The 27,914-nt window shown below is 36.0% G+C and overlaps 1 protein-coding gene across 2 annotated transcripts; it reads left to right on the top strand.

The window, feature by feature from the left end:
- Positions 1-209: 209 nt before the first annotated feature.
- On the top strand, positions 210-27,373 carry LOC111192396 (ADP-ribosylhydrolase ARH1). 2 transcript variants are annotated; one of them, XM_022669371.2, is made up of 8 exons: positions 210-319; positions 11,209-11,314; positions 13,201-13,309; positions 16,163-16,261; positions 18,524-18,629; positions 18,720-18,986; positions 21,585-21,799; positions 23,980-27,373. In XM_022669371.2, the coding sequence occupies exons 1-8, from the start codon at positions 312-314 to the stop codon at positions 24,126-24,128; spliced, it is 1,059 nt and encodes a 352-aa protein (XP_022525092.2). In that variant the 5' UTR covers positions 210-311; the 3' UTR covers positions 24,129-27,373. The 2 variants fall into 2 exon arrangements, with proteins under 2 accessions (XP_022525092.2, XP_049320306.1); XM_049464349.1 differs by lacking the exon at positions 210-319 and adding an exon at positions 6,926-7,223.
- Positions 27,374-27,914: the final 541 nt, after the last annotated feature.

Raw genomic sequence — 27,914 nt, 5'->3', positions numbered from 1 at the left:
TGTTATAATTTACAGGGCTTTTATTTTGTGTACTACCAGGACTACATGAAATTGACATGTGATATCAGACATAACATGTGATATCATGTGGATTCATTTTAATACCACTCCACAGCATAATGTCTTGATATTAAGAGGGGGACTTTTATTTTGAAATGTGTTCCTTCTCACGCTTGCCGCAATGTTCAGTGTATGCGCGCTCTGAGAAACAGCGTGGGGGCTAGTTTGACCAAGCGTTTTGAAGTGGGGGCTGGCTTGACCGCAGTAGACAGGAAGTGAAGAAGCTGCTGGACACTGTTTGGGCTGCCATCATGGACAGGTAATGCTGGTCTGAGCTCAGCAGTTCTGTTCCTTTTCTTTAGTTTGTGTGTACAATCTCTACTAAACCCTTAGTTGACAGTAGTTAGTTTAAATTTAGCTTTAAATATATATTAAATCCGGCTGCACAACAAACCATTATTAGTGTCTTCAGTAATAACGCCAAATGCTGTTCATACACTACACGACCCTGAAAAGACTCTAAAAAGGGTCTAGGAAAAACGCGGAATCCAGCGGATTTCCACCGGAAATATAAGAGAATAAATAAATAATGGCTCAAATTACAATGTGTCAAAAGAAAACAAAACTCAGATCGAACGTACTAAAAACGGACAACAAACAAGAGATTTTAGTGTTAAGTTCCAGCAACAATTCTGGGTAAACACGCTTTATACTCTGCCTATCCCCAGTTGGGACGGGTAAAACGCGGAATTCGACTATAGTTCAGTTTAAAAAAAAAACAGGTAAAATCAACCCCTTCCGGCGATTTCATGACTACCAAATAAATCACTGGGACAATGAGCTACTGTAACTATCTACACGTTTTAATTAGATGCTCCTAATGTAACTGTGGTTATTATAAATAAACCTGGATTTTCTAAATTCCTCACTTGGTTCAGCAGCAGCTCTTCCACTTCTTCTGAAGGCTGATAATTCTGTCCGCAACAAAACACCGCTGTACCTTTTTCAGTGTTTGTTGGAGTACTATCGCATACCCGCGAGGAACCGGTCGCGGTGGGTCTACCTTCTTTACTAGCGCCCTCTCTGCGCGAGGCACCGAACAAGCTGAAACAGGTTTAATTCAGTCTGTTTTGTGTATTTATACAGTGTCCTTAAGGTGGTTCTTCACCCTCCGAATAAAAACAATGAAGCGATTTATTTACGCAGATGTATCGCATAAAGGTGTTTGATCTGGCGTATTGTTTTACTTGAGCGTTTAATAAAAATGCCGTAAGTCTTGGAAATAATATAGTTACACCATCCATGTGTGGGAAATATGAAGCCTAGCTCCACAGTATTTTTATGAGCAAACACTCCGTACAGTTTAATTCACAATACTTATGAAAATCTATTGTTTAAGGCTGTGTAAATATATTAGACAATATTTAAAAAAATGCTACGCTTTATATTTCATTGGACAGAGAAAACATTTTGGTTAATTTTGAATATAGAAACGTATGTGATGAGTACATCAGTTTGGGGCACTGTAATTCAATTAAACACCAATCAATGAGGAAAATCTTGCTTTTACGGCTGTATAAATAGTATGAGCCATTATAAAAAAATACGAATTTTATTTTATTGGAAAGAGAAAACATTTTAGGTAATTTTGAATATAGGAAAGTATGTGATGAGTACTTCGTAACATCAGTTTGGGGCTCTGTAATGCAATTGTAAAACAAATTTATAATGAAAATCTGCTTTTACAACTGTGTAAATTTTATTAAATATTATAGAAAAATAAGATTAATATTGTATTGGAAAGAGGAAACATTGTAGGTAATTTTGAATATAGACAAGTATATGATGAAGACCTTGTAACATCAGTTTGGGGCACTGAAATTCAATTAAACAATTAATAAGGAAAATCTGCCTTTACAGCTGTATACATGGTATGAGATATTACAAAAAAATAAGAATTTTATTTTATTGGAAAGAGAAAACATTTTAGGTAATTAAATATAGGGAAGTATGTGATGAAAATCTTGTAACATCAGTTTGGGGCACTGTAATTCAATTATACAACAAATTAATAAGGAAAATCTGCCTTTACAGCTGTGTAAATAGTATGAGCGTTTATAAAAAAATAAGAATTTTATTTTATTGGAAAGAGAAAACATTTTAGGTCATTTTGAATATAGACACGTATGTGATGAAAATCTTGTAAAATCAGTTTGGGGCACTGTAATTCAATTATACAACAAATGAATAAGGAAAATCTGCCTTTGTGGCTGTGTAAATAGTATGAGCCATTATAAAAAAATAAGAATTTTATTTAATTGGAAAGAGAAAACATTTTAGATCATTTTGAATATAGAAAAGTATGTGATGAGGACCTCGTAACATCAGTTTGGGGCACTGTAATTCAATTATACACCAATTAATAAGGAAAATCTGCTTTTACAACTGTGTAAATTGTATTAGATATTATAGAAAAATAAGATTAATATTGTATTAGAAAGAGGAAACATTGTAGGTAATTTTGAATATAGACAAGTATATGATGAAGACCTTGTAACATCAGTTTGGGGCACTGAAATTCAATTATACAACAAATGAATAAAGAAAATCTGCCTTTGCAACTGTGTAAATTGTATGATCCATTATAAAAAATTAAGGATTTTATTTAATTGGAAAGAGAAAACATTGTAGGTAATTTCAAATATAGGAAAGTATGTGATGAAAACCTCGTAACATCAGTTTGGGGCACTGTAATTCAATTATACACCAATTAAGGAAAATATGCTTTTAAGGCTGTGTAAGTTGTATTAGATACTATAGGAAAATAAGATTAATATTGTATTGGAAAGAGAAAACATTTTAGGTAAGTTTCCCAAAAACCTTCGACAGTAACATAGTTCTTTAGGTCGTTCTTCATCTAAAAGAATTCTGATCCACTCATCATTGACTTCTAACGTATTTTTTGCGTAGTTCCACTTAGAAAACGACAGGTGCCGCCAATGTTGCTTTACAAATGTACAGACGCATTTGATCTCCGCTCGTAAAAAGGAAATTTATTTATAATGTTTCTTTATTTTTAGAAAAACTCATCAAATCACATAAACTACATCCAGTGCTAACAAAAATAAAATCTACAGCATTTGCGTTTGTGATTTCAGTATTTCAGTCCTCCTGAACGGCAGAGACGGTCATTTATTATTGACACAATAAACCACCTGTGTAAGTAGATGTGTTTCCTTTAGCCTAACATTGTTATGATTATAATACTATAAAGCACTCTTTAGAAGAAGGATATATATATATACATATTTTTTTTTCTTTTTTTTTAATGAGAATTTTACTGCTGGCAAAGACTAGAATCTCACACTGTCTAAACTTCTAAAGTACTTTTGTTCCGCTTGTTCATTCTTCCATCTTATAATGTGTTAAACTAAGCTGATATATAATTGATTATTAATTGTTTGTATATTATTTTACTCAAATTATAAATGTAAGTGTTGTGTACTGTGTTCTTGCAGTCTGGAAGGGATATTTTATGCTACCAGAAAAAAAAAAATAATAATAATTATAATAATAATAATTATTGTTATTATTATTAATATAATAATAATAATAATAATAATAATAATAATAATAATAGTATGCTAAATTGCAGTATTTGTTGTACACAAAACAACGGTGTGCAAACATTTGTGGACCCTTTATTCCATTGAGCTGTGGAGTAGAACTGTATTCTCTGGAATGGTATTGCTGCATACAACACTTCTAGGTTGATTTGGGGATGAGGTGGGAATGAGGTGGGGCATGAACATCCAACGTCCTGACGTTACTTACGCTTTTGTAACTGAATAAAATTAGATCCTCAAAGCAATCCTCCACAAATCTAGAGTCTTCTCTAGACAGTAGAGACCGTTACTCAAACAAAGGCAGGATGAACTCGGATCATAAACAGCAACCTAGCTGTTAGGTGATTGTCATGTTGTTTAAGGTGACTGAGTGAGAGAGTATAGTAAAGGGGAAGGGAATGGGCCATAACTCCAGTTATGTGCTGGATCATCTTCCTCTATTTTATGTTTCTAGTGTCTGGATCTGTATACTTTGGTCAAGTTTTTTCTTCTTTTTTTTTCTTTTTTTTTGCATATATGGGGTTTATAATGCTCGCTGGTCTTCTGTGGAACTTCAACTCAGAAGGGTTCCATCCCTAATCTCATATGAATAAAGTTCCCCTGATTTATATAATACCAGCTTGAGCAACTTGACCAAGCTTTATTTTGGTGTATCTTTACTGAAGTACTGGGAGGAGCACTTTTACTTTAACTCCACTACATTTCCTAAATGGTCTCTGCTTTATTCTGATAGCATGTTTTGGGCTCTAGGCTGAGTCCTGAATGTATTTTACTCTAGACTCATTGTAGGGGTCTGTGGGGGAGTTTGGCAGTGTCATTTTTTGGCAGTGTCGCACTGTCAAAATCCTACTTCCCCTAGTAAGCCCCTTATGTTGAGTAAAATACATTTCAGGACTAGTGCCCAAGACATGCTATCAGAATAAAGAGAGCCCCTCAGACCTTTGGGTGCTGAAATCAGAGGGTAGTCAAGTTTAACATTTTCTCTCTGATGAAGGTAAACAAAACATAAAATATGTGGATTTCCATTCATATTCAGTAAATGAAAAAGACTTAGAACATGTAAAGTCGGACCATTTTAAATGCCATCATATTAGCTAAAAGCTCCATAAAAATTAAAACATTGTTGGGTGTTTTAATTGTATATTGTGGTTTAACATCTTTTATATTCGTAATTGCACCCTAATTACTTTGCCATTAATAGTTATACGGAAGGCTTTGTAACCATGCTCTAAAGTAATTGGTTTATTTTGTATTTGAAAAGGGGTTTTCGAAATGTATTATTCTATTTTTGGCAAACTGTACATTTGTACATATGTTTATAGACTATGTTAATATACTGTGCAAGTGCATACTAACTGTGGCATGTGATACCTCTAACTGCATAGATCCACTGGGAAATCAAATGAAGTACAAATTCTTATGTATTCAAGGTATATGTTTTAAGTGATATTACTGTATCATTTTGAAGTAATGGGATACCAAATAAAAAAAGTCTATTCAGTTTCCATAAAACAGATTTTGCAGTCCTATAAAACCGAATAGACTTTTTGTTTAGTTTGGTACCCATTTACTCCAAAATGATACATTAATATAATTTGATACTTACATTATTGAAACATGGAATGTATTCTGCAAGGATTACATGGTGTTATTGGATAACTATTCATTTGTGTTGTGGAAAAATATGTTGCATCAAAACCCTATAGTCAATTTTGAATAAACATTGACACTCCTGCACCTTTTCAGGAAATGTACGACTTCTCCCAAAAATTACTAAAACATCACCCTCAACAATACAATAGCTGTACATTCACTCTACGATTTACAAAACAATGACTAAAATGGATCACTTCCAGCAACCAAGAAAGAGTTTTACACTTTCACAGTGGTGCGCAGTATATGCTACCTATGATGTCATTATAGCAGTGAAGAAAAAAATCCAAGGGAGCAAGGCTGGGTTTCCCAAGAGGTTCTGAACACTAAGACAATTCATAGATGGTTCAGCAAGCTTCACACTGGGCACTCTCTCTCTGTTAAGATGTTCTTAATCCTAAGGTGCTATTAGTGACATAACGTGGAGACAGAGTGGTTTGCAAAATTATTCATACCCCCTTTTGTCACTTCGCAACCACAAACTTAAATATATTTGATTGAGATTTTAAGTGACAAACCAACACAAAGTAGCACATAATTGTGAAGTTGAAAGAAAATGATACATGGTTTTCAAATTTTCAATCAAATAAAAATCTAAATGTGACCTTCAAAAATATTCATCCCCCTTTACTCTGAACCCCCTAAATAAAATCCAGTGCAATCAATTGTCCTCAGAAGTCACTTAATTAGTTAATAGAGTCCAGCTGTGTGTAATTTAGTCTCTGTAATCACTAGAATTCCTTTTGTATATCATATTTTTTTACTTACTTTCTATTTCTCCCTAAATTCTCTCAAACTGTTGCTTTGTTTTAAAAAGCTTGTTTTATCACCAATACTGTATTATTATTATTGTTGTTGTTATTGTTAGACAAAGGGAAATACCTACATTAATCTATATCTATAATAATAAATACTACAATTTAAATATTGAGCAGGCCAGGTAGGTTTGAAAAAAGAAAAAAGTTGAATCGTTTTGACATAATATAATTGCATCACCCCCCAACTGCGCCTGCCTGCTCTCGCTGATCAGCACTAATTTCTATCCATAGTATATAAGTCAGAACTCTGTAATTTACTGAAATTATTAAAATCTACAAAGGTTTACATTTTTTTCGTTTCTACTAAATGTTTTAAACTGTTATACTATATAAAACTATAGTATTTATTGTGTTTCAAAAGTTTATTTATTTAAATTCTTTAAAATATTTAATTTATTGTCACCAAGAATATCATTATCACAAAAATACCCTGCAGCTAAATGACCTACCAATTTATCATTAAAAAAACTAAATACACATAAAAAAGACCTAAATTATGCCAATTTTGAGAGAGAAAAAAGAATGAATACAACAACACACCTAAAAGGAAAAAATAATAACAAAAGCAGGATTTGTATCAGTCTTTATTTATGTAGACATAATGCTTGGGTGTATGTTTAATTCCAATTAGTTTGGGTGAAATGTAGAAAAATGTAATGATGATCAGACATAATTACGTTTGATTTTTATTAATAACAGTTTGCAAAAAAATAACAATAACAAACAACAACATATTCCAGAGTAGAAATAGTATATTTCATGGTAAAGGTCTGGGTCCTGTTTCCCTCTTAACATTAAGAACATTTAAACATGGAGAGAGAGCTCAGTGTGAAGCTCGCTCAACCATCTCAGACTTGTCTTAGTGCTACGAAACATTTGGGAAACTGGTCCTAGACTATTTTGTAACCCGAAAAAACAGGCTGGATGGCTCCCTCCTCAGTAATTGAACGATAGGTGGCAGTATGCAACTAATCAGCGATAAGAAAAAAACGCAGAAAAAGACAATTGAGCTTCATGAGATGAGCTTTCAGCTCAGGAGTCTATAAACAGTTTACACAGTTCCACTTTTCACTGTGGATATCAGCGGCGTTCATTCTGAAAAAAGAAATAATATTCCAGTTAAATGGTGAGTCTTTTTCCGAGCACTCAAATAGGCAGTCGCCAGTTGCTGAAAATGCTAGTCGTTTAGGCAAGATCCCATATGTTCCGCGTTTTACCGTGTCCCCCCACAGACCATTTACTCAGACTTTTACTCACAGACTAGTCACAAGTTAAGATTTTGTAAAGACTGAGGATCATTAACTGCACGACTGCCACGAGATTCTTTTTGAGATTACTTCACATCATGCTTCTGGTGGAGTTTACATACAATACATATTCCATTTTAAGTTACATATAATGTGTATATCAATACTGTAATTTATCAGAGACTTACAACTTTTGTCCCCATTAACAGTTTTTTTTTTTTTTGCCACACTGTTAGTTCTTTATCATTTTTACTAGAATACATTTTGTGTTTAACTCTGCCTATAAGCTTCTTTTACCCCCTATTTCTGATATTATAACACTTTAGCATTACCTGTAAAACTCAGAAGATGAGTAAACATATTTTATGCACTCGACAGTTGAAAATGATTATGCAGAAATGTGAAAAAGATCAGTGGAAAGTTTTGTTTATTGTCTTTCCAAAACCTTTAATCGCAAAACTCATTTACCACTAGGGTTGCAACGGTATGAGATTTTCACGGTATGATAACCGTCTCGGAAAATACCGCGGTATCACGGTTATCACGGTATAACAGTTTGTTACATATATTATTAAACTGACCCTTAAATAAATTACAACAAAGTTTTTTTGTTCAATTAACTATTTATTGTAGAAACTACACCATCAGGTGAAGGAAACCATGTTTTTCCACTACTCTTAAGGGCATTAAGAGTGTATATATATATATATAAAAAAAGTTGGTATATAACCAGATACTGCAGAAAGAGGGGATTTATTTCTGACATGATCCTCACAATAGAGATTTCTATTTTAAGGCTTTCACACCTTAAAACCTTCAACATATGAAAAACAGGCACGTCAGAATTTGAAAATTAACGCATGTAAATGAATGGCGTCTTTCACATCCAGTCCGGCCAGGACCTTTACACGGAATCCATCGTAGCACGCACTTCACGCCTGTACCTGCGTGCCCAAATTTCGGATAACTCAGCGCTTTTGCGGGCGCTTACCGCATGGGTTGTGCACGACTACAAAGAAGTTTTATTTAGGTTATTTAGGTAAAATTATAAACTGAACACATACTTTGCGCTGCACAGCGGGGTGGTGTTCTCGGAGATGGGAGATCAGGTTTGATGTATTTCCTCCTTTAGCTGTGACTACGGCCACATTGATTACAAGCTTGTTGATTACAAGATTACAAGTCTGTTTTCAGGCTGTTTGAATGAGCGAAATATGATCAGAATTATGTTAATTAACACTAACATAGAAGCATAGAACTATTATTTAATAAAAAATGATTTTTAAGAACAGCTAAACACAGTGCGGAGAAGTTCACGTGCGAGAGAGAGAGACACACAGAGAGAGAGAGAGATTTGCGTGTTCTGATGTGAGCTACTCACAGGTAAAGGTTCTCTTTTATCTCCTCGTGCTCATTTTAGTCCAATTCATAATTCTGCAGTTTCTCAGTGTTTTCTGTCGTATTTTGCGGCTAGCGCGAGCGCTTACAACTAACACCGCGGACCGCGAGGTGCAGCCGCGCTGCCGCTGTTATGCCGAATCCGACTCCCTGCTCAATCCGACTCCCGCTTCGCGGACAGAATCGGCACAACACCTCCCGCTGTAGAACTGCGGGAGTGAAAACAGCGCTTATAAATAAGTTAGTTAAGTTTCACTTTCAGTTTTCGTTATTTGGTTCGTTTTCATTAACAATAATAATTGGTTACTTAGCATTAACATTGTGATTATCACACCAGAGCTTTATTTAAAAATAAAATATATAATTAAAAAACAGATGCCTACATCTCAGACTATTTTCTGGAGCCCAACCCGACCCGGCCCGAGGAATGTGGTGGGAAATCTCGGCCCGAACGGACCCGATTTCGGGTCGGTCCTCGGGTCAGGTCTGGTTCGGGCAGAGAATCTAAGCTCTAGTCTAATGCACTTCTGCCATTCTCACCGCTGTGTGCTGAGTAGCTGAAGCGGAGCAGAGTTGCGCATGCGCGGGTGACTTTCTCCGCTGGCTTGAGTTTTACCGGTAATAAGCAAACACACACGGTATGATAACCGTGCATTTTAATACCACGGTATACCGTGAAACCGGTTACCGCTGCAACCCTATTTACCACCACTGTGAACAATTCTGAAACTGTAGGGGTTTGTAAGCAGGTTTTCCCCCCGAACTGCTAAAATAGAGTTTGCTTACATTTTTTAAACAGGGGTTTCCCCCCAAACTGCTGTAAATGACTTTTCTTACATTTTACACATAAACTAGTCAAACAAGGAAGTTTAAAAAGAATTAATGGAACTTAATCTTAACTAGAGGGTAAGGCTAGATCAGAGTTTGAGACAGGTTTACTCTGTTCTGTAATCACTAATTCTCATTTTATTACAGTAAAGGATTTTCATACTTTAGTGTCATTAATTCATTACATTATTTTATACAAGTGCTGAATTAACAAGGAACTGTGCTTTCTGTTCTCAAGTAGCTGATATTATATACCACTCTTGTACGTATTATGCCCATATTTGGCGCGCCAGGTCTAATGGCAGTTTTCAATGGCAGGAATAAATGGGGTTCCCAAAAACATCTGTGTACATTTTTCTCCTGAACATCACTACATCCTCTGATTTACAAGATCATTCAAGAGTCAAGAGAATATTGTTAAATGTGAGCTAAACCTACTGCACCCTGAATTGATGTTATTAATACTGGAGCACTGTAATCAGTACACAGCTTGGTCTTTGATGGTCAATGCCCACAGTAACAATATCATAATACTGGGATTCTGTGATAATTCTGTGAAAATTTATTGGTGTCAGTTTCACAGAACCTAACAACCAATATGAAACAATATACAACAAAGTGCCATAATTAGCATAGATCGCTCATGTCTCATTAACATGGACTGCAGTTGTTTCAGTGTTGTAAAAACTATGACCATAAACTGCCATAAATTAGAACAGTTCTACTGCTGTTTAAATGTGTAGGTAAACATGCTAGAACTGCAATACACTAGCATCTTACAGGCAAAAATCTGTTTAAACTAAAATTTTAATGCTTTAAGTTTAATGCTACACGTCAGTAACATGTTACTTATACTATTATATTGTCGTATCCATATTTTGTCCCACCCCTATTGTAGACTATATTCTTCTTTTAATGGCAAATCTCTATTTAAAGTTTGGGTGCGGTCGAAGACCAGATTTACCAGTAATCCCTGTTTGGGGAAAGAGCGGTAGAGGCAACATTACTCTCAGTATTGGACTATGCTGACATAATTTATAGGGTCCATTACTGGTGACCCTTTTATTGCTCACCACTGCAGTGTGTGAAAACGTAGACTGGTCCTCACTAGCGGCTCAATAGGAAACAGACTATTTTGAATTGTTTTATTTCTTCTTCATTTAGTCTTATATTGTTTGCTTGTTTTTCGAATCCCTTACCATTAAATTTGTATTGTTTTGTTTTAGAAGTTCCTTATTTTAGTTCACCTGAATAAATACTGGATTTTAATTTAATTGAATATTTTTTGTCTCTCTAAGTTTCAAATGCTCGGCTGCATTGAAAATGAGGGTTACTCTCAATGTATTACCTAGTCAAAATAAAGGTTAATTGATTGATTGATTTATTTCCTGTTCTGACATTTGACTTCCGAGATAAATGTAACGCAGCATTAGATAATATTGATTTGTCCATTTTAGCCTTTAAGCTTGAACACTAAATAAAAAAAAAAGTAAAATTTGGATAAGCATTAATAATCATTTATGGGTGAAGGGCGTAAATCTCCTTACAAGATTACTGCAGTAAATTAGAGTAGCTTGTATGGTACTAATGGATATTGGGAGATATTCAGAAGAAACTAATGTTCTGCCTTTTTTTCAGTCCCGTTACTTTGGAGCACTATGAAGCTGGAATGCTGCTTAGTGGTGTTGGAGATGCGATTGCCTTCAAGTGGGAGTTTGAATATTCTGGGCCAACCATCCATCAGGTAATGATTACTGATTAACTGTGACAAATTTTAGTTCTAATAAAACATTTAAATGTTCTAAAAGTACAGCTACATAACTGCAAAAAATAAAACTGTTAAAAACTCTAATATGTAATTGCATTATATTTCTGCCTGATTTTATTAAATGGTCATCTTATAAGCATATATTTGAAGACTAACCGGTTTTACCGCACATAAATTCTCCATCCCGAAAGCTTTAATCCCTCCAAACACAGTAACGGCCAGTACTATTTTACTTTCCCAAAATGTGACCTTGTGGTGTTAAATCCACAGTAAACTACAAATAATGTACACATATAGGACACATATAGCCTTCTATTTGTCACCACAATACTTTTAGAAAGTTTAATTTGATAAGACAATTTTCAATATTATTCCTATAGTCTCAAAGTGCAGCCCAGTGTTGTAGATGAGGGTCTTGGTCAAATACAATAATGTAGAAATTAAGTTTTAGTAAACTTAACTTGGGCTGCAGCTAATGACTATTTTAGTAGTCGACTAATCTGACAACTATTTGTTTGATTACTCAATTAGTTGTGATTATATGCCCTTCATTTGTACTTCCTACTGGACAGGGTCCCATGATCCAATGCATGTTTTACTGTACATTGACTGTTAAACATTTAGGGCTTTAGACCAAATATGCAGTACACTGTGATAGTTTGACATAGATATGTTAGCAAAAAAATTACAAAGTATATTATAGGAAACATTCACAGGCTGGATTTTATTTTCAGGAGATTTTGGGATACTTATGTCTTTAATTGAGATGTAACATTAAGAGAATATATTTATATGTATACAGTCATATGAAAAAGTTTGGGTACCCCTTATTAATCTTAATCATTTTTAGTTCTAAATATTTGGGTGTTTGCAACAGCCATTTCAGTTTGATATATCTAATAACTGATGGACACAGTAACATTTCAGGATTGAAATGAGGTTTATTGTACATGAAAAATTGAACAGAAAATGTGCATTATGCAGTAAACCAAAAGTATGGGCACCCTTATCATTTTATTGATTTGAATACCCCTAACTACTTTTTACTGACTTACTGAAGCACAAAATTGGTTTGGTAACCTCATTGAGCTTTGAACTTCATAGCCAGGTGTATCCAATCATGAGAAAAGGTATTTAAGGTGGCCAATTGCAAATTGTTCTCCTATTTGAATCTCCTCTGAAGAGTGGCATCATGGGCTCATCAAAACAACTCTCAAATGATCTAAAAACAAAGATTGTTCAACATAGTTGTTCAGGGGAAGGAGACAAAAAGTTGTCTCAGAGATTTAACCTGTCAGTTTCCACTGTGAGGAACATAGTAAGGAAATGGAAGAGCACAGGGACAGTTCTTGTTAAGCCCAGAAGTGTCAGGCCAAGAAAAATATCAGAAAGGCAGAGAAGAAGAATGGTGAGAACAGTCAAGAACAATCCACAGACCACCTCCAAAGAGCTGCAGCATCATCTTGCTGCATCTTGAAAGTGGAGGGAATTCTCGGGTTTGAGTAGGAAATCTAATTCCGGATCAACTATTTTTTTGTAGTCGACGTTGTCGATTACATCGACTAATCGTTGCAGACCTAAATGTGACCTACACAGTACCACTGGTTTAACCTTCCTGTGACTATGTCAGGTCCCCCTTAGTGTTCACGACCCCCAGATTATGCATGATACTTACTGCAGTAGAATTGAATACACACACATATTACATCCCTAATCCTGGTGTAGTACTGGTAGCAGTTCTCCATTTTTAAAGAGTGATAAATGAGGACACAGTATGGTTTTGTTTTAAAAAGGATTGCAGTTGGGCGGTAATCAAAATCAGTGCTGAAAAAATGTAACACTTTCTTATATATATTTTAAAGGCTGTGAAGGAGCTTGGAGGCCTGAAAAACATCACAGCTAAGCTTCCGGAATGGCTGGTCAGCGACGACACCGTCCTCCACCTGGCCACTGCTGAGGCTTTAGCCACAGGTACAGTATCTTTACCAAACCAGCTTATCGATTCCTCTACTCATTACGCGGCAAATGCACATACATCCCAATATACAGAGCAGAGAATGAGGAAGAGAACATTCAGGTATGTCTCGTGACAAATTTCAGATTGAATTACATTTTTTGATTTCTGCCAAAATAAATTTTGAAGCTTGGCCAGGTTTAGGTTAAACCTAAATAAATTAAGTAGCCAAAATGTGTTTTGGTTATACTTTAAAGAAGAATGAAATGCATTTACAAAACTACATTATAATATTTAGTAAACCCCTAAACTTTTTCATATCCTAGCAGACAGAATAACAAAGCACAATACCTTAATTTACATCAGTATTGCTATTCTAATTATGAATTTACTTTAGAAGTGCTTTAACAGTTATAATACTATACTAGCTCGGTACAGCTCGTATATTTCTGCTGGAAAAAAGGTAGTTTGTGAAGAGGTAGAAAACTAGTAAACTAACTACGCTTCCTTTTGTTTATTTGTGTGTACAGAGTGTGAAAATGAACTTAAACCTGCCGTTTTTTGCATTTCCTTGTGGCTCTGTTACTCAGTCTTTGGGGAGTCCCGGGTCGGGCTGCTTGCTGTCAGCAGCCCAGGTCAGCATACTCTGGGTGGGTAGATATGGGCACTGTTAGCTGATGAATCTGGCTACCCAGTGATGCTGCATCAGCGGCAGTTGGAAAAGAGGTGAAGTTTAGAGCTGGGTATCATCAAATGTTCAAACCATATTTTTGTGATAAAGCGATAATTATTCTCACAACAAATTTATTTAACAGCCAACATGAGTAATCTCATTCTCGTACTGTCACCATGAGATACTAACGTCTTTCTGGATCGATGAGACAAAAAACACTCATTACTTGTGATTTAAATTACCTTTTTTTTTTTCCATAAACATATTACTAAATGCAGTTCAGTGTTTAAGAGTTTTTTATTAAATAAATAGCAGCATTAGGCAAAATGAAATTATATTTAAATTAAAGGTGTCAATCACTAATCATAATCATTAAATCATGATGTTTTTTAAAATGCTGTCAGTTCCTTGTATTTTTGACTTTTCCTTAATAACATGCCGAGTATGTGCCAAAATTAAATGCAAAACCACTTTTAGATTACATTTCACTGCACTTGATCGCTTTATTAAAAAAAACAATACACAAGAATTTACATTTTAACACTCCTTAAAATGCAGTCAGCTGAACTAAATTGTATTCCTCAGGATTGCTCAGGATTGCATTTTGTCTAGGAGCAGCGGGGTATTTCTTCCAAAATAAAATGTAATCACTGTCCAATCAGATCCTAATCCAGTTCAACTGCAAAAATCTGCATTTTGTTTGTTTATAATTTTATTTCTAGTTTTTCCCATTTTCTCCCCAATTTTGCACAGCCAATTACCCAACCCACTCATTAGGACTCCCCGTATCACTAGTAATGCCCCAACACCAGAAGGGTGAAGACTAACACACGCCTCCTCTGATACATGTGAAGTCAGCCACCGCTTCTATTCAAGCTACCTGCTGATGCATCATAGCTGAGTAGCATCACAGCACGCTCAGAGGAAAGCACAGTGACTCGGTTCTGATTAGGGCTGCAACTATCGATTTTTTTAGTAATCGAGTACTCTACTGAAAAATCGATTCGAGTAATCAGATATAATATATTTGCTTGCCTAAAAAGCAATTTAAAAAAAATATAAAAATAATAATAAATTATTTCAACTAAGTTATTTCAACTTTTAATTCTTGTAAGTATTAAATATAGGGAAGAAATCAGTAATAGAGGCATAAACATGGATTGGATAAGCTCGCTTCATTCTTTTTCCACAAAGTCAGTGGACAGGGAATGTTTTCAGAAATACTTCAAGACCTGTGGAATAACTGTGACAACTAAAGTATTAGTTTATTTTACGTTTTACACTACTCAGATCTAATTAATTGACATAACTAAGACTAAATGACAATAATACAGTACGTTCATGGCTGTGTATTTCGGCCAGAGTAAATTTAGCTCAGCCTTACTTTAACATGTATTTGTTTATCTCCACAGCGCTGTGTTTACTGATTGCATAAAGTTTGCATTAAATCAAGAACTTGTCTCTGTTGTAATAAAATAACCACACACATTAGACAGTATTTCTAATACTACACAGTGCTGTCATTATGTTATTAAGCTACACTGATGGTAATCTTAGTGATTTGTAAGTTATATATTATATTGCAAGTTAAATTTACCTGCTCTCTCTTCACTCCAAAAACCTCCATTTTCTCCACCTGCGTCCTGTGCGTGGGTGACGTAACGCTAAGCGCTTTTTCACATTAAAAGTCCGCACTAAATTCCGTGCTTTGAGTTTTAAAATTATATAACAATTCCATGAGGCACTGAAAATTAATCAATCAATTTTTTAAATCGATTTACTCAAGTAATCGTTTCACCCCTAGTTCTGATACATCATCTCACAGACGCCCTGTGCTGTGGACATCACCCTTTAGTGATGTGGGGAGAGAGCGCCATCTACCCACCCGGAGGGAGCAGGGCCAATTGTGCTCCCTCTGAGCACCGGCAGCTTGATGGAAAAGCTGCATAAGCCGGGGTTTGAACCTGCGACCTCCCGCTCATAGTGGCACCAGACCTGAACTTTAACATAGTTAGCAAACAGCTGACAATTGCAGTGATGTCACTACCACATCTTAAAGGAGCTTTGGTGGAAATTTAAAGTTTCATCTTACTGTGTATTTGGACAGGCAGTGAGGTGGACGAGAGGAGCAGGATCAGTGGGAAAAATCATTACTTTAGTAATGTATCTGTAGACACTCACACTTTCTTTCTTACAGGGAAAGAAGGGGAGGAGCTTCTGCATGAAGTGGCTTGGCGTTACCAAAAGGGAATGGAGGACATGAGTGGGAGGGCGCCGGGTGGCTCTACTATTATGGGTAAGAACACAGAATGGAAGGATCATAACAAGAGAAAATGTACCCATGCAATAAATTAATCTTACACTACTTCACTGGGTCAGGACAGGCATAGTCATATAAATATGCATATTATATTAACTCCATTCATCGTTCACTTTCCTGATTACATATGGAGAGTTAACAATGTTTCACACAATTGATAATTCAATTAGTGGTGTCAGACGATAAAAAAAAATCATCCAATTAACCACAACAGAATTTTGCCAACTTTTTTTTGTCGTAAAACAAAGCTTTTAATAAATGATATTTAAATGTAACAAAGACATTGGACTATTTTAGGGATCTATAGGCAAGCCATCATTCGTTCACTATGCAGCTTGATTTAGGGCGTGTCAATGTGACTTTGCTATCGTAACAATGTGATGCTTTGTGTGGCTCAACATGTGCACCTGCGTTGCCAAGATAGCAATGACTGTCTGATGTTTGCCGCTGTCTAAGTTGTTTTCAGTCAGTGGTGTACCTGTGTTTTCTTTTGCTAAGATGGCAATGCTCTGAACACACCTCACTAACAGACCACCATGCCTATCTGCACAATATATACAGCTCTAGAAAAAATAAGAGACCATTTAAAATGAAGAGTGTCTTTGATTTTACCAAATTGAAAACCTCTATAATATAATCAAGAGGAAGATGGATGATCACAAACCATCAAACTAAGCTAAACTGCTTGACTTTTTGCTCCAGTAGTGGCATAAAGTTATCCAAAAGCAGTGTGTAAGACAGGTGGAGGAGAACATACCAAGATGCATAAAAACTGATTAAAAACCAGAGTCATTCCACCAAATATTGATTTCTAAAATCTTGAAACTTTATGAATAGGAACTTGTTTTCTTTGCATTATTAAAGGTCTGAAACCTCTGTATCTTTTTTGTTATTTCAGATATTAAATGGCAATTAGTTTTATTTGGAATTTGGGAGAAATGTTGTCTGTAGTTTATTGAATAAAACAACAATGTTCATTTTACTCAAACATAAACCTATAAATAGCAAAATCAGAGAAACTGATTCAGAAACTCAAATGGTCTCTTAATTTTTTCCAGAGCTGTATATTCACAAGCACAGTTGCTATTTAAATGATGCAGGCAGAAGACGTGAAAATAGACCATTGTGAGCATCTTGCGCAGGATGTAAGATAGGGCAATCGGTGTTCGACTGACAAAAATAACTAAAAAAACAAAATACTTGTATTAATCACAATATTTTGTGATTCAGATTGTTTAAATGCTGTAACAGTAATAATAGTGTAGTGTTGTTTATGCCCGGCAAACTACCGTTTTATTTTTTGTTGTTGTTTTTTTTTTTGTATTAAACTCTGCCTTGCCAAAAAAAGTCGCCACCTGGATTTAAGTAAGAAAATAATGTGGGGTTAATGCTGCAGTTGGTCTGCAGGTTTAGGTTCAGCAACAGTATGTGCTGAAAGAATGAGGTCAGCTGAGTACCTGAATATACTGAATATAAATCAGGTTATTCCATCAATGGATTTTTTTCTCCCCTGATGACACAGTCATATTCCAAGATAACAATGTCAGGATTCATGAGGCTGGAATTGTGAAAGAGTTCAGGGTTCAGGGAGCATGACATCATCATTTTCACACATGGACTGAGAGAAAGTTCACCACAGAGTCCAGATCTAAACCTCATTGAGAATCTTTGGGATGTGCTGAAGAAGAGTTTGTGCAGTGGTCAGACTCTAACATCATTAATGCTGCTGCAAGATCTTGGTGAAAAATTAATGCAACACTGGATTAAAATAAATCTTGTAACATTGTAGAAACTTATTGAAACAATGCTACAGTGAATGCATGCTGCAATCGAAGCTAAAGGCGGTCCAACGAAATTAGAGTGTGTGTGTTTTTTTTTTGTCCGGCAGTGTAATATTTATGGGTATTTTAATGTGCTTAAGTTACTGAATTTAACAGAGAGCTTTTTTGGGAAAATAAATGGCAGTGTAGTTCCATATTCCACACTCAACAACCTGGAAAGTGAAAATGGGCCACCAGGTGTGGGTGTGCGGCTGTGAAAATGTAAATTCCAGCATAAATAAAAAGTAATTTACTTTCCAACACTGTTCTATATCACTAAATAAAACCTCACATGGCTTTATTAATGTTTACGTGATTAAGTCATTTTAAAAATGTACTTGTTAACGTTTTCAGATTAATCAAAAGTTAGTGTGTTAAAGGTTTAGAGCCCAATTAAACATTCCTTTTTTCTCTACAGGTGTACAATATTTAAGGCCAGGCCAAAAAGACGGCTACAGAATCCCCTATAACTCACGGAGTGGAGGATGCGGGGCTGCCATGAGGGCGATGTGCATTGGTCTGAGGTAAGGTCAAGTGGAACCGTCCTCGTATAAAGCCTTCAAACAAGTCTTATGTTTTTCCATTAAAGACTTGCCATGATCACATTGTGGCAGGTACCCTAAACCGGAGCAGCTGTCGACTCTGGTGGCCGTGGCTGTGGAGACGGGGAGAATGACCCACACTCATCCTACCGGGTTCTTAGGCAGCGTGGCTTCTGCACTGTTTGCAGCCTACGCTATCCAGCGACGTCCAATCATGACCTGGGGGCTGGGCCTGGTGAACGAGGCGTGTCCAGTTGCGAGGGAGTTTGTGAAAACAGCCGGATATGCCGTGAAAGAGACTGGGAGAGACTGGGGATACTTCACAGAGAAATGGAAATGGTGAGAAAGACCTTAACTTACTCCAATAAAATAATAAAAAGTATTAAAATATTCCAAAAAAGTATATTATATGATCCAGAATAGAAAACTTATTTTAAAAGTTTCAATCACTTTCACAAGTGAATAAAATTCTTATCCAAGCGCTGAAAACTCTGGTATGATCACTGTTTGTTTTTTACCCATTTGTGTAAGAATTTCTGGTCAGTTCATATTAAATGGATTATCACATCAAATTATTTGATCATATTTAAAGGACCACTATGTAACTAATTTTCAGTAGTAAATGATAAAATGATCAGGATGTATCATCAGATATTAAGGAAACATGTTGAGTTAAAGCACTGGCAGCTCTTGTCAGCAGGGCTTCAGCCCGTAAGTTCCTATTTGTTCCTGGAGTTTTGTGTTTGTTTTGTCCTCCTGCTGCTCGTTCCCCAACACTAACCCCATCCCCGAAGTTGCCAGCATGATGCACAACAGCCAGCGATCGCTGCTGCAGAAGAGGAGCTAGCTAGCTAGCAGGGCTCCCTTGCGCGGGGCACAACCCAATCGACGCGTCACTCCCTCGTGTAACATACAGTCAACATCACGCTGGATACAGGTTTGAGAAGAGTTTAGAATTGCTGTATTTCACCTCTCCCCTCTCGCTCGTACTCTAAGTTCTCTGCCTCTCCTACTAGTCTAAACTTTGTGTAGATTGTGTAGATTCCGGCTGAATTTGGCAACCCGAGGTAGCTTCGTGTGTGGGGAGGGGTGGGCGGAGCAGACTACTCTCTGTGATGTTTTGAAATTGGACTGCTGTAGCCATTTAACACACTCGCTCTCAGTTTCTACAGAATGTACCTTTTAAAGTAAATGAAGTCTGAAGTAGCTAACTATGCTAAGACAACATTCCAACAGGCTATTTAATCTTACAGTAGTATGAAAAAGTTTGAGCACCCCTGATAATTTTCATGTTTTTTTTTTTTTTTTTTTAAATCATTGGTTGTTTTAAAAAATAGGATTTACAGAAAGCGTGCAATAATTACTTAAACTACATAAGGCAGGTGCATACATTTGGGCAGCCCAACAGAAAATGATATCACTATTAAGTAGATCCTCCTTTTGCAGAAATAACAGCCTTCAAAATCTTCCTATAGCTTCCAATGAGAGTCTGGCTTCTGGTTGAAGGTATTTTGAATCATTCTTCTTTACAAAACATCTCCAGTTCAGTCAGGTTTGATGGTTTCTGATCATAAACAGCCCACTTTAAATCACACCACAGATTAATAATAATATTCAGGTTTGGGGACTGAGATGATCATTTCAACGTTATACCTCTGCTTAAATGCTTTAGTACATTTTGAGCAGTGTTTAGGGTCGTTGTCTTGTTGAAGTAACCCTTTCTCATAATTTGATTCTCCTGTGTATGAAGGTCAGAGGTCAATGAGCTTACCAAACAGATTTAGTGTTCCAATTAATGCTAAATGTATTTAAATCAATAAAACATCCATGGTGCCCAGAAAGGGTGCACCTGCCTAATTTTGTTTAAAGGATTATTGCACACTTTCTGTAAATTCTATAAACTCCATTTCACTTCTTAAATATCACTGTGTTCTTCTGCTCTATGGTATATTCAACTGAAATTTTTGATCCGAACAACCAATGATTTATAAAGGGAAATCATGAAAATCATCAGGGATGCCCAAACTTTTCAAACTCTTCTCAAAACTTTAGACACAGCTTAAATATTTTTTTTTCCATGATTTTCATGAGTTTATGTTCTGCTTTGTAGAATTATATTAAAGTCATCCAAACTAGGAATAAAAACATATGGAATTATATACTAAACAAAAAAGTGTTAAACAAACCTTTTATTTTAGATTTTTCAAAGTAGGTATGCTTAGATGACAGCTTGGCACATCTTGGCTGAATTTTTTCAGTCAGCTTCATGAGGTACCAGTTACCTGGAATGGCTTTCAGTTAACAGCTGTGCTGAACTCATCAAGAGTTAATTACTTGAATTTCTTGTCTCTTAGTGTGTTTGAGTGCATCAGTTGTAAAGTTGTGAAGAGGTAGAGTTACAGGTATACAGTAAATGGCACTATTTGAGTAACGCTCTAATCCATATTTTGAGAAACAAGAACTACTCAACTAAGTAAAGAAAAAAACTGTAGGTTCGCCAATCTGAAAAATGATAAGAACTTTAAAAGTATCCTCAAGTGCAGTTGCAAAGACCATCAAAAAAAGTCTGATAAAAGTTACCAGGCTCAGAAACCACAAGTTAACAGCACCTCAAATAAGAGCAACTAAATGCTTCAGAGAGTATTTTAGTTTGTTTAAAACTTGTAATTTACTACATGATTTATTATATGTTCCTTCGTAATCTGGATGACGTCAGTATTAATATACCATAAAGGAAAAAAAGGAAAACATTTCTTGAGAGAGATTTCGATGGTCATCTTTATCAATCGTCCAGTGCTGCACCAGAAACTCTTAACACAAAGTAAACAAACATGTCTTCCTCCTTTTTGTTCTTATGCAGAATAATGTGGATAGTCTCAGAATGCCTTTAGCTCCAGATCAGTGAACTTATCTATCTATACCATTTTCTTCTCCCAGGTACCTTGAACTGAGGAATTTGTCATCAGGAACTGGACCAGTTCCCTGGCCTGAACAATACGGACCAGCTGAACGAGACGAGGTTTATAAAAGCTTCAGTTGGCGTGGATGGGGAGGAAGCAGCGGCCATGATGCACCAATGATAGCACTGGATTCCCTTCTGGGGGCTGGCTCAGACTGGGAGGAGCTAATGAACCGAGTAGCATTTCATGGAGGTCAGAATTCAGTTCATTTTTTTTTTTTTTTACTTATTAGCTTCTCATTAGCTATTACAGGGGTCAGCAATAGGTGGCCCGCAGGCCAGATGTGGCCCGCAAGCATGAGACATCCGGCCCGTGAAGGTGTTTGAACTATAATAAACGATCAATAAAATCAATAAAATGCCTCTCTGGCGAACTTTTGTTTACATTCCCCTGTCTCTCTGTTGCTCTTGCATGTTTTTGTTTTTCCAACCGTCTTGGTCTCCCTATCTCCTTATAAGGACGTTTTCCCAATTCACCAACTGGGGCAGCGGCAGTGTATTGTACTGCGACCCTGAGGTGACTGATTCAAACCCTCGTATGGAGCAGTGTGGTGTGTTTTTTTTTTTTTTTTTTTTTTTCTTCCTCTACTTCTTCTTGGGTTTACCTGCTTTGAGATCAACTGTTCAGCAATTGGGTTCAACAACCCTCTCGGCTGGAGAGCTACTAGTCTTTAGCACTCCATCCCATTACACATTTCATTTTGTGCCCACCATGTAATGGCTTGGAAAATATCTGACCTGCTGCCGACCCCTTAGATATTAGTTTACATTCTTTCTTGGTAATTGTATTGAACTTGAATCTGCTGAATTGTCCCTCTCCCAGTCAACGGAGATTTTTAAGTCATTTAACAGCATTAACAGCATTTCTTATATATAAAACAGCAACAAAAATGCACAAAGATGAAATTTTAATTAAGAATAATAACAAGAAATATGAGAAGTTAATTTGCAAAAAACAGATGGTGCTATTCTTTAAATATACTGTTATCTGTTTTTGCAAATAAAAAGAGGGTAGCACTTTTTAGAAAACAGTTTTTTGCTTTACAGCTTAAAGTTGATCTGTAGCACCTGAAATAAACTGAGCTATAAAAATGGATGCATATTATGAGAACTCTTTGTCTGTTGTTAAGTAGTGCTGGAACAGATTGTGTTACTGCACTCTCTACTGCAGCATTTACACACTTACTCACAGCACATTCACACTTTCATCATAATAACTAGAAAAAGACACAGAAACACAGAGAACTCTGTATCTATTAAAAGCCTGAGTATTTTCTTTAGAGAAATTACAGATAAAGCCAGAGAGCAGTGAGTTCTTTTTCCTACAACTTTAAAAGACGCTTGGAAACTGGAGAAAACTGCTACAGGAAGACGTCTGGCTGACCCACATGGCAACACCTTTAGCTCAGCTTAAGAAAATTGGAAAAGTTTCAGGTGAAGTACAGAAAGAAAGTCATTGCTAAGATAATAAAAAAATAAATGAAAAAGCTTCTTGTTCTGGTCATGCAGCACAGCTACTGGAAAACTAAACAACAGGGGTGTTCAAAAACTTTTTGCTTGCTTACATTTAGATAGTAATAGTGATATCTTAAAAAAAAAATCTAGAGTCAACTTTTGATGGAGAATCCTAACAAAGTTATATCCTGCTTATCATTTAACATCAAATATTTAAATGAGTGAGTTGACTTATATAGACCAACACAGACTTAAATAAGACTTAAATTTGAAAAATTTTTGAATATTTTTTTTAAAAGGACAGTCTCCTACTAAGCTTTGTTGATGCAGATTTCCTTAAAGAAAGACACTGGCTCATTCTGTTGAAGAAATGTCAGTTATTTTTCGTAGAGGGAGGTCTCTAAGTAAGTCGGTAAAAAATTAGCCTGCAATTCAGATCAGTCACCATATGCCACGTCTCTTTTGCTGATTTTAAATGCTCAAAATTATGTTCTTTACTTTTTTAACCCGCTATAGCATGAAATATTTGCAGAGGAATAAAACATAGGATATCAATCCTATATAATGTTGATATATCAGTCAAAAACATTATTGCTTCAGCACAATTATAGTGTAATCTAACTGCATAATGTTACCCTGAGGCAACACATATAAAAAATACCTTTATTGGGGAGTAAATGAAAACACAATAGTCGGAATAGGAATTTAAAATGGGCATTTAAACATACATCTTTATATATTAAAACATTAAGGAACAGGGTAGTAATTTAAAAAGTTTTGTTACCTGAGGGGAAAACTATGCCGTAGAGGCTTAATGTGGTGTAGATCAGCACTGGAACTGAAGCACAAGGATTTTCTGATTGAGAGATAATTGTATAAGGATACAGCTTTACAAATACTTCATTTATTTGTGTGCAGGAGACAGTGACAGCACTGCTGTGATCGCCTGCTGCTGTTGGGGGCTGCTGTACGGAACAGAGGGAGTTCCAGAGTGTAACTACAAGTGGCTGGAGTACAGGGGCAGACTGGAGAAAAGTGCAGAGAAACTTTACACACTGTCGCACTGAAACTGGATAAGCAACATATATTACCACTACAAAAAAACAAGCAACGATTAGTGCCTGAAACTGATTTTATATCACAAATAATTAATCGTAAAGTGCTATTTAAAAACCCTTTGTTCTTGTACAGTGACTTGCAAAAGTATTTTTACCCCTTGAACTTTTTCACATTTTGTCACCTTACAACCACAAACTTAAATTATTTAAATGAGATTTTAAGTGATTGACCAACAGAAAATAGCACACAGTTGTGAAGTGGAACGAAAATTATAAAAAAAATGTAATCAAATAAAAATCTGAAAAGTATTCAACCCCCCTATATCAATATTTAGTAGAGCCACCTTTCACTGCAATTACAGCTGCAAGTCTTTTGGGGTATAACTCTACCTTCTTTGCACATCTAGAGACAGAGATTTTTGTCCATTCTTCTTTACAAAACAGCTCAAGCTCAGCAAGGTTGGATGGAGAGCGTCTGTAAACGGCAATTTTCATGTCTTGCCACAGAAGCTCAATGCGATTTAAGACTATAGACTTTAAGCCATTCTAACACGGAAATATTTTCTGATCTAAATCATTTTACTGTAGCTCTGGATGTATGTTTAGAGTCTTAAATCTCCTTCCCAGTCTCAAGTCTTTTGCAGCCTCCACCAGGATTTCTTCCAGGATTGCCCTGTATTTATCTCCATCCATCTTTTCATCATCTCTGACCAACTTCTCTATCCCTACTGAAGAAAAGCATCCCCACAGCATGATGCTGCCACCACCATGTTTCACTTTTGGGATGGCATGTTTAGGGTAATGAGCAGTGTTACTTTTCTGTCACACAAAGCACTTTATATTTTGGCCAAAAAGTTCAACTTTGGTCTCATCTGACCAAAGAACCTTTTTCCACACGTTTGCTGTACAAACAGCACTTCTTATGTCTTTCTTTTAACAATGGCTTTCTTTTTGCCACTCTTCCATTAAGGCCAGGTTTGTGGAGAGCACGACTTATAGTTTTTGTGTCGACAGATTCTCCCACCTGAGCTGTGGATTTCTGCAGCTCCTCCAGAGTGACCATGGGCCTCTTGGCTGGTTCTCTGACTAGTGCTCTCCTTGCTTGATCTGTCAGTTTGGGTGAATGGCCATGTCTTGGTATGTTTGCAGTTGTAGAATACATTTTCCATTTATGGATGATATATTGAACAGTGCTCTTTAGGATGCTTAAAGCTTGGAATATGTTTTTATAACCTAACCCTGCTTTAAATTTCTCCACAACTTTATCTCTGACCTGTCTGCTGAGTTCCTTGGTCTTCCTGATGCTGTTTGTTCACCAGTGTTCTCTAACAGACCACTGAGGTCTTCACAGATCAGCTGTATTTATACTGAGACGAAATTTCACACAGCTGAAATCTGTTAACTTATTCTGTGACTTCTGGATGAAATTGAGTGCACTGGAATTTAATTAGGGGGTTCAGAGTAAAGGGGGCTGAATACTTTTACACATATTTTTGTGTTGGTTTTATCACTTAAAATCTCTATAAAATACATTAAAACTTGTGGTTGTAAGGTGACAAAATGTGAACCAGTTCAGGGGTATGAATACTTCTGCCAGCCACTGTAGTGTAAGAGACTGTGTGAATCTATGTATTTTGCTTCCTACTGTATCTGCCTGAAATGCACATCCCTTCACCATTCTCATACATATAGTGCATACAGCTGTAAACAGAAAGCACTCTCAGTACTTTCACATGCACTTAATACACCACTGAAGAGTAGAGAGGAGAATACCCACTTAAGAATGTTTTCCAGGTTTGTGAGGCCAACAGCGATATATATATATTTCTATTTGACCACTTCAAAATAATCGGTTTCTTTGATTTTAACTATTTATAAGTATATGTTTGAGTAAAATGAACATTGTGGTTTTATTCTATAAACTACTGATGACATTTCTCCCAAATGCCAAATAAAAATATTGTAATTTAGAGCATTTATTTGCAGAAAATAACCTTCAAATCTCAAGTAATTCAAAGAAAACAAGTTCATATTCATTTAGAAACAACAACAATACTAAAGTTTTATCTAAGGAAGAGTTCAGAATCAATAACTGGGTGAATAACCCAGATTTTTAATCACAGCTTTCATGTGTCTCAGCATGCTCTCCAACAGTCTTTCACACTGCTTTTGGGTGACCTTATGCCACTCCTGGTGCAAAATTTCAGGCAGTTCAGCTTGGTTTGAATGACTTGTGACTATCCTTCCTCCTCTAGATTACATTCCATAGATTTTCAATGGGGTTCAGGTCTGGAGATTGGGCAGGCCATAACACTGTCTTCATCTTGTGGTCCTTCATCCACATCTTAATTGATCTAGCTGTGTGGATTTGAGCATTGTCCTGCGGGAAAAAACAGTCCTCAGAGTTGGGGAACATTGCCAGAGCAGAAGGAAGCAAGTTTTCTTTCAGGATAACCTTTTATGCGGCTTGATTCAGGCGTCATATGCAAAAACCAAACTGCCCAATTCCAGCCTTGCTGAAGCATCTACAAAACATCACTAATCTTCCACCAAATTTCACAGTGGGTGCAAGACACATTTGTCATTCTTTATATAGGCCATTTGATGTCATCCTTTGGTCGATGACTGACATTGAAACAAGTTGACGGTCAACGTCCAGACCTAAACCTCATTAAAAACCTCTGAATGTAATCATGTAAGATGGAAGTTGGTCACAAGCCATTAAAAAAGCTGAACTGTGCGATTTTATTTTGTACCAGGAGTGAAAAAAGGTCACACAAAAGCAGTATGAATAACTTCAAAATCAGGGTAATTCCACCAAATATTAATTTCTAAACTCTTAAAACATTACCACCAAATATATATGAAGCTTTGTTTTATGATGTATATTATTACACAATGCTGTCTGTCTTAAAGCTCTCTGTATGATGCTGCAAAGAAACACATAAGCTTTGTTTAAAAAGGCGTTCATACTACAATATTATTGGCAATTTTTGCTGCTAAATATGCATGAGAGAATCATAACCACTGTTTTTTCTTTTCCTGTTTTTTTTTTTTTTATATTATGCCTTTTTGCACAACTCTTACTTGCCGAGTTAACCTGATCTCGGAAGTCTAAGAATGCTGCTTGTATGACCATTTGAATAATTAGAGAAATCTGATCACAATTAGATTAAGAAGTGCACTTATTGTTTGCTCTGCAGTTGGATGTTCTGGTGCAGAAAAGAGCTCAATAAAAGTTTATTAACAAAATTCTTCTGTTTTCTGTTGTGTGTTTCTAAATACAAACAACATCTTAACAGTGCATTAGTGTGCTTAAACTCCAGTCTCGTAATATGTATGCAATTATTATAAAAGAAAATTCTTATTTTAAAAAAGCCTACAATTTTATTAATAATATAATACAAATAGCAATACTAATAAAAATATTCTAATAAAGGGAATATTTGAAAAGTAATATGAATTAGAAAAGTAATATAAATTAAAAACAGTGAGATTAACAGAAGGAATCTTGTTAGCGTTAAGATATGGTTAAATAATTGTAGATACTAGTTTAAACTTCTGATTTGGGGGCTTTAGACAGGCTTTGGGCTTTATTTTTTTCTGGACCTGGCAACACAGTGAAGTGGCTTCAGTGTTGTATTTTCATTGCTGCAACTGATGTTTCATCTTCATTTAGGCCCCGCCCCCTGTCAATCTACATTCCCAGAACTCCTAACACGTGTAAGGCTCCGCCCATAAAAATAGCCCCTATCCCTTTCCAATTGCTACAGGAGGAATGGAGGAGAAAAGGAT

The sequence above is a fragment of the Astyanax mexicanus genome, chromosome 15, assembly GCF_023375975.1.
Source record: "Astyanax mexicanus isolate ESR-SI-001 chromosome 15, AstMex3_surface, whole genome shotgun sequence".
In the NCBI taxonomy this organism is placed as follows: Eukaryota; Metazoa; Chordata; class Actinopteri; order Characiformes; family Acestrorhamphidae; genus Astyanax; species Astyanax mexicanus.
The sequence above is the reverse complement of the archived record's forward strand: the minus strand, read 5'-3'. Positions and strand labels throughout refer to the sequence as shown.